The sequence below is a fragment of the Budorcas taxicolor genome, chromosome 1 (genome assembly GCF_023091745.1).
Source record: "Budorcas taxicolor isolate Tak-1 chromosome 1, Takin1.1, whole genome shotgun sequence".
In the NCBI taxonomy this organism is placed as follows: Eukaryota; Metazoa; Chordata; class Mammalia; order Artiodactyla; family Bovidae; genus Budorcas; species Budorcas taxicolor.
The window spans coordinates 146,127,192-146,138,252 of NC_068910.1; the positions used below are offsets into that span (position 1 = coordinate 146,127,192).

At 47.5% G+C, this 11,061-nt stretch overlaps 1 protein-coding gene across 3 annotated transcripts; it reads left to right on the top strand.

Annotated features, from left to right (window-relative positions):
* The first annotated feature begins 1,506 nt into the window (after positions 1-1,506).
* TMEM41A (transmembrane protein 41A) lies at positions 1,507-10,525 on the top strand. Of its 3 annotated transcripts, none has more exons than XM_052640857.1 (5): positions 1,507-1,628; positions 3,977-4,214; positions 6,172-6,333; positions 6,893-7,031; positions 8,696-10,525. In XM_052640857.1, the coding sequence occupies exons 1-5, from the start codon at positions 1,510-1,512 to the stop codon at positions 8,914-8,916; spliced, it is 879 nt and encodes a 292-aa protein (XP_052496817.1). In that variant the 5' UTR covers positions 1,507-1,509; the 3' UTR covers positions 8,917-10,525. The 3 variants fall into 3 exon arrangements, with proteins under 3 accessions (XP_052496817.1, XP_052496825.1, XP_052496830.1); XM_052640865.1 differs by having other exon boundaries at positions 3,977-4,130; XM_052640870.1 differs by lacking the exon at positions 1,507-1,628 and adding an exon at positions 1,970-2,033.
* The last annotated feature ends 536 nt before the right edge of the window (positions 10,526-11,061 follow it).

Sequence of the window (11,061 nt, forward strand, 5' to 3'; positions counted from 1 at the left end):
GAAGCTGCTTAGTATTTGTTCCATTTGTGAATATACCACAATTAACCTCGATAGTCCTCAAATGATGGGCATTTGGCTTGTTCCCAATATCCTCATATCAAAACAAAGCCGACAGAATACCCTTGAACACAACATCTTTGTCTGCCTAAGGGCCTATCTATGGGTTAAATTGGTGGACATGGGCTTGTTAGGACCTTGTACACTTTGAATTCTGACAGGTCCTCTATATGTAGCCCAAGAGGAGCTTTGAATGATATGACAAGGATGTTTCTGTTGTCCAGGCTTGTGACATTTTGGAGTCCTCTCTGTCATTCTCCATGTAGTTAGTCATGTCCTACCAACTCAACTCTTCCCAGTCTGTCCATCTTCCTCCCCACTACTGTGGTCCTGGCTCAGGCCTGCATCCTTTCTCATCAGCTACCAACTCAGAATGCAGCCTAATCATCTGCCAGGGAAAACATCCTAAAATGGGAACTAAATCATTCTCTTGCTTAAACACCTCTGTTGGTGTCTCCTCATGTACAATATTAAAAAAAAAAAAAAATCCAACTACTTGGCTGCTCTTCCATGCTTTCCAGTTTGTTGCCACTGTCTCATTTCTCACCCCTTTAGGCTTCACAGAAACTAGACGCTGGCCTCTTACTGGGGTCCCCAGTTCACCTCTTTCGTGTCTCTGTTGTGGAAATGTTGCTCATCCTTTAAGGTAAACTCAAACCCCACCTCTTCCACGAATCCACACAGTACAGAACCACTAGTTTTGGACCCAGGGTGACTTGGATTCTAATTGTGGCTCTCTTGGGGGATGTCGCTTAATCTGAGACTCAGATTTTTCATCTGTTCAATAAAGACAAAAAACCAAACTTGCAGAACTGTTGTGAGGATTAGGGATACTGGGCACATAGTAGGAGTTCAATAAAAGGAAATTCTCTTTATTTCCGTGGTCACTTTGATTATCCCACCGCACTGGACTGGAGCCTCTGGTTCAGCTGGTGGTCAACAAGTCTATCTTGAGCACTAGACTGCAAGCTTGCTGCGGTCAGGGTTCCTGATTCACCCTGGACGTCCTAACGCCTGGCAGGGACCCAGCAAATAAGTGGAGAAAGAGACAGAGGTAATCTATAAAAAATATATACAGACGGAAAGAGGACAGAAGCAAGAGCAGAAGGAAGGAAGGTTTCTTTTTTTTTGTAATATAAATTTATTTTAATTGGAGGTTGATTACTTTACAATATTGTATTGGTTTTGCCATACATCAAGATGAATCCACCACAGGTATACCCGTGTTCCCCATCCTGAACCACCCTCCCTCCTTCCTCCCCGGAAAGGAAGGTTTCTGCCGGATTCTAGACCCAGGGGCTCGCGGAGTCCGGGCCGGGGGTGGGGCCTGGTGATGGGGGCGGGGCCCGGAGCGGACACCGCCCTTGTCCGTCTGCTAACCGGCTCCGCTGGCGCAGCCGTCAGGCAGCGAGGTTCCTGGCGTTACTTCCAGGACGCTCCGCGGGGGCCGCGATGCACTCCCTGCTCGGCCTCCTCCTGGTCTTCGCCGGCAGCACCTTCGCCCTGTACTTGCTGTCCACGCGACTGCCTCGCGCGTCGACTCTGGTCTCAGCCGAGGAGGCTGGAGACAGGTGCGTGGCGGCGGTGACTGGGTCCGAGGTTCGGGTCAGAGGAAGGGAGCCAAGTCCGAGGATGAGGTCTGGGAACCGGAGATCCGGGTTCCCGGATCGGCGGCGTCGGAGGCCGGGATTTGGGGCTCAGGCTTGGGCAGGCCGGGTGAGCTGGAGCCGGGCCCTGGCCCTGGCTGGGATCTGCACGCTGCCGGCCGCGCGGGAGTGCGGTCTGGTGCCTTTTGGTTTTGTTTTTTTTTTTTAGTTGCGGAGGGAAACGCGCGCCTAACTTTGGGCTGATCCTGCTGGAGCACCTCTGCTCCCCCCAGTTGGATCGCCTCTTGAGCGATGTTCCCGTCGCCTTCCCAGGCCCAGGCCTGACCCCTATTTGCATCCCACCTTCGCCCCGATGTGGACCCGCAGCCGGTTCGTAAAGACTGCTCTCAGCCTCCCTTCTTCGTCCTCCCCAGTTCACTTCTGGTCAGATCTGCCCTTGGGACTTGAAGGCATATCGGGCTTGAGGAAAAACGTTGATGGACAACTTTAAATTATTCACTAATTAGTTATCGACTGTCTCTTCTTGGTTGTCTCAGCTTTTCCTTTTGCAGGAGGTGGTACAAATACCTACCGGGCCGGTTTGTCGTGAAACCGGCCTACTATTTGTGAAGGTAATGAGGATGTATGTTACTTATGTTTGAATATTAGGACAGCTGTTTTCAGTGACTGTTGTTTTGCTCTAGCTGGGAAGGCTGTGCTGTGGGTGTCAGAGTAAGAGAAACATTCTAATGAGAACCAGGAGGGTTTGCGTGTAATTGATCATTGACGGATTCCAGAGTTGTTCAGATGGCAGAGGCAAGGTAGCCTTTGTACAGGGTAACCCTTGTACAGGAATCAGAGTGCACTGAGGACCATATAGAGAGCATGGTGAAAAGCAGGCTGGTTGAAAGGGTTGGTTTCAAGCCTGACATATTATCAAGAAGATTATGTTTATGGTGTGGGACAAATACACTTTCCCAGGGAACCTTTAATTGGCTCCTTTGTGATTGATAAAGCAGTCGTTTTACCTAGTAACTTAAGTGTGAAGGTTGAATTGTCCTTGGCCTAAAGCTTAGGGGGGAGAGTTTACCCCTGGAAAGGAAGGCAATTCAGGGCGTTTAATACTTGCCTAGAAATTAGTCCATTTGCCTCTTAGGAATAGTTCTTTATCCATTCATCTGTCAGTGGACTTCTAGGTTGCTTCCATGTCCTAGCAATTGTAGATAATGCTGCAGTGAACATTGGGGGTACATGTGTCTTTTTCAGTTATGGTTTCCTCAGGGTATATGCATAGTAGTGAGATTGCTGGATCATATGGTAGTTTTATTTCTAGTTTTTTAAGAAATCTCCATACTGTTCTCTATAGTGGCTGTATCAATTTACATTCCCACCAAGAGTGCCAGAGGGTTTCTTTTTCTCCACATCCTCTCCAGCATTTATTGTTTGTAGATAAAGAAGCTGTGGTACATTTATACAATGGAGTATTACTCAGCCATAAAAAGGAACACATTTGAGTCAGTTCTAGTGAGGTGGGTGAACCGAGAGCCTGTTATACAGAATGAAGGAAGTCAGGAAGAGTAAAACAACTGTCATGTATTGATGCATATATATGGAATCTAAGAAAATGGTACAGATGAACCTATTTGCAGAGCAGGAATAGAGACACAGACATAGATAACAGATTTGTGGACACAGCGAGGGAAGGAGAGGGTGGACAAATTGAGAGAGTAGCATTGAAACATACATTACTGTATGTAAAATAGATGCTAATGGAAGTTGTTGTATAACATAGGGAGTTCAACCCCGTACTCTGTGACAACCTAGACAGGTGGGATAGGGTGGGGAGTGGGAGGGAAGTTCAAGAGGAGGGGCATATGTATACTTATGGCTGATTCAAGTTGTTGTATGGCAGAAACCAACATAATATTGTAAAGCAATTAGCCTCCAATTAAAAATTAAAAAAAAGATTAGTCCATAAAATCTGAGAGCTAAGAGGGAACTTAGTGATTATCCACCATTAACCTCCCATTTTTCCAATAAGGAAACTAAGGCTCAAGGACTAGCCTGAGATCATACCACTGGATAGTAGCAGAGTTCAGATGCTACGCCAGGTCCCTTGCTTCCAAACCAAGGCTCTTCTTGCCTCCACTGTGTTATAGTTATAAATATCAGGTCATCCATCATCCTAGCCTCCCACATCTCTGCTGGTTCCCAGCAGACCAGATGATGGGCACATTTAAAAATCTGTTTTGGAAAGAAGACACAGCAAGTGACTTTATTAGGTATGAGGCTGTTTTCGACTCTTGTTTCCATCTGCTTTTCCAAATCTCCAGGTCGCTATGGTTTCCCTCGGACCTGGCTGAGCTGCGGGAACTCTCCGAGGTCCTTCGAGAATACCGAAAGGAACACCAGGTCTACGTGTTCCTGCTCTTCTGCAGTGCCTACCTCTACAAACAGAGCTTTGCCATCCCTGGGTCCAGCTTCCTGGTCAGTATCCTGCCCTCCTCCTGTGCCTGCCTCCCAGGAAGCCACGTTCTTTGCAGAGGGTCCATTAGGCTGCAGAGCCTACAGGTCAGAGGACAGGCCACCGTGGCTAATTGTTTGTTGACAGCTTTCCCTGTGTCAGGCACTGTCCTGGTTGCTCTACCCGCTCGACATTATTTAATTCTCCCAAGAGCCAGTAACAGGCACTATTATCTGCATTTTACAGACAAGGAGGTGAATGGTGAGAAGTTAAGTCCCTGATGACGAGGCGAGGAGAGGGTAGGGCTGGGGTCTGAACCCTCGCCCCACCCCGCTACCCTCCAGCTCCAGAGCCTGCGTTTCCTCTCAAGTTTGCTGCTTTTGTTTCTAAGGATTTGACAGCTGTGGAGCACCGTCCTTGAGATCTCTCCCCTTCTACATGTTGGTTTTCTTTTAAAATCTGTTTTCTCCACTAGTCTGTGAGTTCCTTGAGGGCTGGGCCTGTTCGTTGTTCACAGCCTGTGTGTTTGCCTGGCACAGGGAAGTGCCTTTGTAAGCGTCTGATGAACAGATGCAGGTTGTTCCTGGTGCTTTTAGGCTGGAGAGAGTCGGGAAACCTCCGACTCACTTGGAGTGGTGGGGACGAGTCACTCTGGTTTTCCAGGCAGCCCCCTGGCTCTTGGGAGCTGCAGTGTTAGATCCAGGCTTGCGCGTGGGCTCTTGGATGCTTCTAACCAGCTTCCACCTCAGGTGATACAGGAGAGAATTTCTGCTGTCCTCCCAGCAGCATTGTAAGCTGGTTGGTATAAATGTATATGTATATTATGGCTTTGGGTAGGTTTAGATCCCAGCTGTGTAACAGTGAGCCAACCATTTAACCTCTCCAACCTGCCTCCTCATCTGTAGAACAGAGACTCTCCTACATAACCCCCTGGGATTGTTAACGTGGGAGGATTAAATGACCTAGTGGGTGCAGAAGGGCTGACACAGTGATGGTGCGCCTGGCACACAGCGGCTTCTGCACTGAGCAGGCAGCCTTGAAAGCTTCCTTCTGTCTTGCTTCTCCCTCCTGCCCCAACATTCAGCTCAGGCCAGATCTGCCTCAGCAGTGTCTTTGTTAGCAACTGGAAGAAAAGCAAACATAGCCACGCCAAGAGAGATGGGGACATGTGTGGTGCCGGAGGTTAGAGGCCATCTGTCTCCTGGGGTTGCCCCCATCTCTCTTTCTCTCTTGAGCTGATCCCTCTGCAGGGCAAAGAGCTGGCTGCTCCCTGGGGGTGCCTCCTATTTCTTCTTCATGTGGCCTTGGGCACCATACTTAATCTCACACTGGTAGAATGAGGTGAGGCTGGCATACTGCACAGGGTCATATTGGGGATTAAATTGGACATGTCAAGTCCTTAACACATTGGAGGTGCTGAGGAGATCCCCACCTTCTCGCTTCCAGGTCCTTTTATTTTCTCTCTTGGATTCCATGTTTGGCAGGATGATGTCTACCAGCCAGACTGCATTTAGGAAGTATTGGTTCACTTTTCCCTTTTGGTTCATCGTAGGCTTTTTTGAGTGTCAGCTAGAAACCTGGTCAATACAAAACCGCCAGGGTTAGCATACCACAGAGATGTAATTCCTGCAGAAAGCAAAGAAACACAAGACATTCTGTAAAGCTCATGTGGTCAACTAAGGGGAAATCCATGGTTTGTGTCCATTTAGAATAGCAAAAAATAACTTGAGAGCTTGCTTTCTGCCTCCCCAGAGCCTCAGGGTCTGCAGGACTTATCACAGCCCATGTGGAAGGCTGGGTGTTAGGCGTAGATTTTCCCATTTAATTCTGTCTTGTCCTCTGAGGTTTTAATCCTCTTCCCAGTTTTAAGGGTGAGAAGACTGAAGCCAGGGTTGTAGTTCCCAGCTCTTTCATCGCCTTTCATTCATCTCTTTACAATGGGAATAGGGTTTTTTGTCCAGGAAAATCACTGAAAGAGGAGGGAACCTAGGCCTCCCAGGCTTCAAGACGAGATGGCTGGCAGCTGGCGGATGTCCTCACGCAGAGCGTTTGTTTCCTCTGCAGAATGTTTTAGCCGGTGCTTTGTTTGGGCCCTGGCTGGGGCTTCTGCTGTGCTGCGTGCTGACCTCAGTGGGTGCCACGGGCTGCTACCTGCTCTCCAGTGTTTTTGGCAAACAGCTGGTGGTCTCCTACTTTCCTGACAAAGTGTTCCTGCTGCAGAAGAAGGTAAGGTTAGAGGGCACCTCTGAGTGCCGGGTCCCTAGAAAGTCGTGGCGTGGCCCTGAGGGGAGTGTGGTGCAGGGGTTTCCCACAGTGCGCCCCTGCCCTGCTGCAGGAGGCTCCAGAGGGTCTATTGATGTCTCCTAGAGATGAAGGCCTGAGCTCAGCCTCCAGCTCCGTCACTGCCGGCTCGGTGTCTTTGGGCAGGTTCCTGACTTCTGAGCCTCAGGCACCTCCGTTTCTGGGGAGGTGGGGGCTGCACTAGGTCTCCGTTGTGGTCCCTGGGCTCTCTAGTTGTGGAACTCCGGCTTAGTTGCTCCTCAGCACGTGAGATCTTAGTTCCCCAGCCAGGGGTCAGACCTGCATCCCCTGCACTGGAAAGGAGATTCTTAACCACTGGACCACCAGCGAAGTACCAGGCACTTCCTTTTTAAAAATGAGGAAAACAATCTCTGCCCTGGAATTTATAGAATATGAGAAGTATCTAGAACAGTGCCTGGCACCAACAGATTTTTCACCAGCTGGAGACTCTTCTGCTTCTTAATGGCCTTGTCTTTGGCTTCAGGTGGAGGAGAACAGAAACGGCCTGTTTTTCTTCTTACTGTTTCTGAGACTTTTCCCTATGACGCCAAACTGGTTCTTGAACCTCTCGGCCCCGATTCTGAACATCCCCATCGTGCAGTTCTTCTTCTCTGTTCTTATCGGTAAGACGCGGCGTGTAAGTCTGAGTCTCACAGTCGTCATGGGCACATGCCTGCCTCTGTGAGCCAGGCTCACGGAGAGCATCATCCAGCCTTGTCTAACGTAATTGTTCCTGATAGCAGGTCTACTTGGGCTTGAACATGAAAACCCATAAAAATACTTCTGGAAAAATTAGGGATTGTTCATTCTGTACCTGTATTTAATGCCTATTGTGTGTTTGCACTGTGCTAGGCCCTGGGATTAGAAGAGAAATCTGTGTAACACACGACCTGGCCCATAGTAAGGGCTCAGTGAAAGCAGAGTTCAGGTTTGTGGGTGGAAGAGAAGGTGGAGGCAGGGGAAGGTCAGAGCAAGGGCTTCCTGTTTGATTTTGGCCCCTATTTCCATTAAGATCTGCCTTAGGAAGAGCTAGTTCCTTCTTGCCTCTTGACAACTGTATGACCTTCAGCAAGCTCCTTACCCTCAATGAGCCACTTGGCTAAATGCGAGGCTAGGATGACAGCAGTGTTTAAGTATCAGCTTTGGACCACTTTCATCTGAATGGAAAAATGGCTAATATCCTGTGAAATCAGTGACTATTGTTTTCTCCACACTGGAAGTAAACTACCCCACCCTCTCCAAGCCAAAGGCAAGGATCGTCTCTCTTAAACCTTCTTTAGAAATGAAGGGAAAGACTTCTCAGGCCTCTGGGTCAAACACGACAGATCTGTGGTTGAGCAGTTGCTATTAATAGGGAATTCCTGGGAGAAGCTGAGATCTTAAATCGAAGCAGAATCAACCACAGCTAATTCTGTTAGACCAGCGTTTAGATGAGAGTGCCTCTGTATCTCTGTTAGCAGCCTGTAATTAACCAGGTGCACGAGGCTTGGAAGGACTCCAGAGACCAGGGTTCTAGTTCTGCCTCTGACAGATTATATGACCTTGATGAGTCTCATCTTGAGGCATCATCCACTAGAGAAGAGGAGTGGATCATCAGGGGGCCCCAAACCAATCAGAATCTTGGGAGTAGGAGTCGGGAGAGGCTGTTCGAATGCAGGTTCCTGGGCTCTACCCCCAGACCCAGAGGACCAGAGTCCCTGGGGCACTGCCTGAGAGTATGTTTTTAACAGCTTCACGGGGGATTGTGATACAGTCAGCCTCTTGGGCCACCAGTCACTTTGGGGATCCAGTGGATTCGATGACGTCTTACAGACAGTACAGAGTATGAAATAGTACTACTACTTCTAAGAAACTTGTTTTTATCTCGGGCATACTGCACAACTCATAATGCTGGTGTTTCTCTTTGCTTGGGCTGTTGGGTACTCAGAACCAAATCTGGGGACGCTTCTAGCAAATGAGTGAACTTTATGCATTTTTGCCTTAATTTTGTTTATTCTTCATTTTGTTTCATTCTTGTTTTCCCGTTTAAAAAAAAAATGTTTAAATCTTAGCAGACCATCTCAAGTCCTTTTGTTTAATGAGGCAAATGTAGTGGGAAGCGAGGAAAGGGAGGGGAAGGAATGGAAGAGAAGAAGGGAAAGAGGAAATATGTTTAGGAGTCAGAATTGTGCAACAGTCACGTATGAAACTGGAGTCACTGTTGTGAATTACTGGTGAATTTTCTGAAGCACTGCTGGTCTTCGTTTTCCTGTCCCAGAGTAACAGGATGTCCCTTTTCTTCCTCCAGGTTTGATCCCATATAATTTCATCTGTGTGCAGACGGGCTCCATCCTGTCCACCCTCACTTCTCTGGATGCTCTTTTCTCCTGGGAAACTGCCTTTAAACTGCTGGCCATTGCCCTGGTGGCCTTAGTTCCTGGAACCCTCATTAAAAAAGTTAGTCAGAAAGACTTACGTTTGAAAGAAACAAGCAACGCTCATTCTCTGAATAGTAGGAAGGTCACGTGATCTGGGTCTCTTGGGTGCTATCTCCCTGGACTCTGTTGCTTATGTATGTAATGGATGTGGTCCTCTGAAGCCCCTCATTGTTTTTAAATTATTCTCAATAGGTGATCTGGACACTGTTCTTCTGTGTGCCCTGTCCTGTCACAAAGGACACTGTGCTCTGGAAGGTGAATCGTATCAGATTCTCAAACCAACCAAGATTTAGCAAGACACTCTGCAAAATGGATGGCCTCCCAGGAAATCCTGTTTGTACTTTATTGAATAACAAGGAACTCAGGGTAGTGTGTCATCCTGGCCTCTTGTCAAGCCCTGAGCTGTCTCGGGAGAGGATGCTGATGGCCCTTGTCTGGCGTGCCTCTTCCGCGCAGGGATCGGCTGTCGTGACAGGCTTTATCCTTTTTCGTCCCTTGTGGACATGCTAAATGTAGATTAATGACGTGAACCTACATCACTGATACCACACTTCCTGTTAGTCTCCTGAAGAGTGTTTCTTCAATACATTTTTTTTTTTTTTTTGCTGATGACCTACCTCTTGCGTTAATGAAGGGAAACAAGCTGACAAACTGCATACAATTTCCATGTACAGCTCAGAAGCAGTGATTGCTGAAATGCTCTTTGTTCAGACGCACTGATGTTTACCACATGTCACATCATCTCCTCTTGGTTGCATGTCCAGACAATTCAGCTGATTGCAATCAGACTATTAAATATCAGTGCAGCTCACTCTGTATGTTATGAATATGTTCTGGAGAAATGCTTACCTATCTGTGCAGAGCCCTCGACTCACCTGAACCAAATGACCATCAGTACCTTTTTTCTAGTCTGTCCTTTCTGTGTGAGAATGCCTCCTCTGTCTTGTTAGGAGAAGGGACTCGGTACACCGTACCAGCTGATATGCGGGTACCAGCCTGCATACCCTCCAAATGCTTTTTTTCATTTCCTGAGAATAACTAAGGGATAATTCTGTTTTATCTTTCAATTCAGGGAAATTCAAGGAGAAAACTTGGCTTTGGATTACTTTGTTGTGTTGTGTTTTAACGAATCTGTAGCTGTCTGCTTTCTATAGCTGTAGTGTTGTAATTGGCACAGATCAATTCAGTTCCAAGGACAAAAGGACCTTGGCACCTAAAATGAACAGCTCTGGGATCCTGTGCCCCACAGGAGTAACTCATCATTTCTTATCAGAACTCTTGCCCTTGGGCACCATCTGCTGGCTTTTGATTTGACTTGGCCAAGACTCTTGCCAAGGCTTAATGCAGATCAGTTGTTCTACACGAATTCTTGGGAATACTTGTTCACTATAAAGAATGAATTCCCAAGCAGTGTTTTTTGGACACAGTATAATCTATAAAAACATAACAAGTACTTCATTTTTAAGCATGTGTTGTTTTAAAAGAAGCTTGAGAACAAGAAAGAGCATGAGGAGGACACCAGCTGGACTTGAAGCTCTGTGGTAGAAGCGAGGGGAGACACTGGAAGCTCTCCGCACTGCTGAAAGCCTGTACCCTTTGCCCTTTACCTGGATCCTTGGGTTTGTCTCTCCTTCCTCCCCCTTGACTTCGCAACAATGTGCCTTAGCAGTTGTGACTTTACAGGCAAAGCAGTTTCCCAAATAAATGGACATATGTATTCTGTGTGCTGTGTGTTTGTGCATGTTGCTGACTTTGCCAGTGGGATTCGGGATTGCCTGAGATCAGACAATCCAATGTGTCTTAGCTTTCTACTCTTGGATTTCTCACCAGTTGTGTGCATTGGAAGATTTTCATTTTTGCGTTTTCCCTCTTAGGCACATTTGAGAGTCGGGTTTTCATACCAGAGAAGTAGCTGCAAGGTGGACAGCAGGAAGGCTGTGGGGAAGGAGCAGAGCGCCTGTCTCAGATGTGGCAGAATAATCATGAAGAGACAATCACACAATGGTGGTCGTCTCTTCTTTCTGTGGATATGTCTGATGAAAATGCCACAGAAACCAGCTTTTCTCACCACCTATTTTTCCAGGCTGCAGGAAACCCAGTCACGTAAAGTTTTCCTTTCCCTGACAAATTCTAAAACTTGTGAAGGTAGCTCCCAGGACACAAGCAGTCCCTAAGGAAAAGACAGGACAGAAAACAGTAACGTCCACTTTGTTCAATTCCATGCATTTGTTTGCTC

What these genes read in the sequence shown, in the direction of transcription:
- TMEM41A (XM_052640857.1), top strand. Translation starts at nt 1,510, where the DNA reads ATGCACTCCCTGCTCGGCCTCCTCCTGGTCTTCGCCGGCAGCACCTTC. An exon ending in TTAGGCTGCAGAGCCTACAG is followed by an intron (nt 4,215 to 6,171) that starts GTCAGAGGACAG and finishes TTTCCTCTGCAG; the next exon opens with AATGTTTTAGCCGGTGCTTT. An exon ending in CTTCTTCTCTGTTCTTATCG is followed by an intron (nt 7,032 to 8,695) that starts GTAAGACGCGGC and finishes TTCTTCCTCCAG; the next exon opens with GTTTGATCCCATATAATTTC.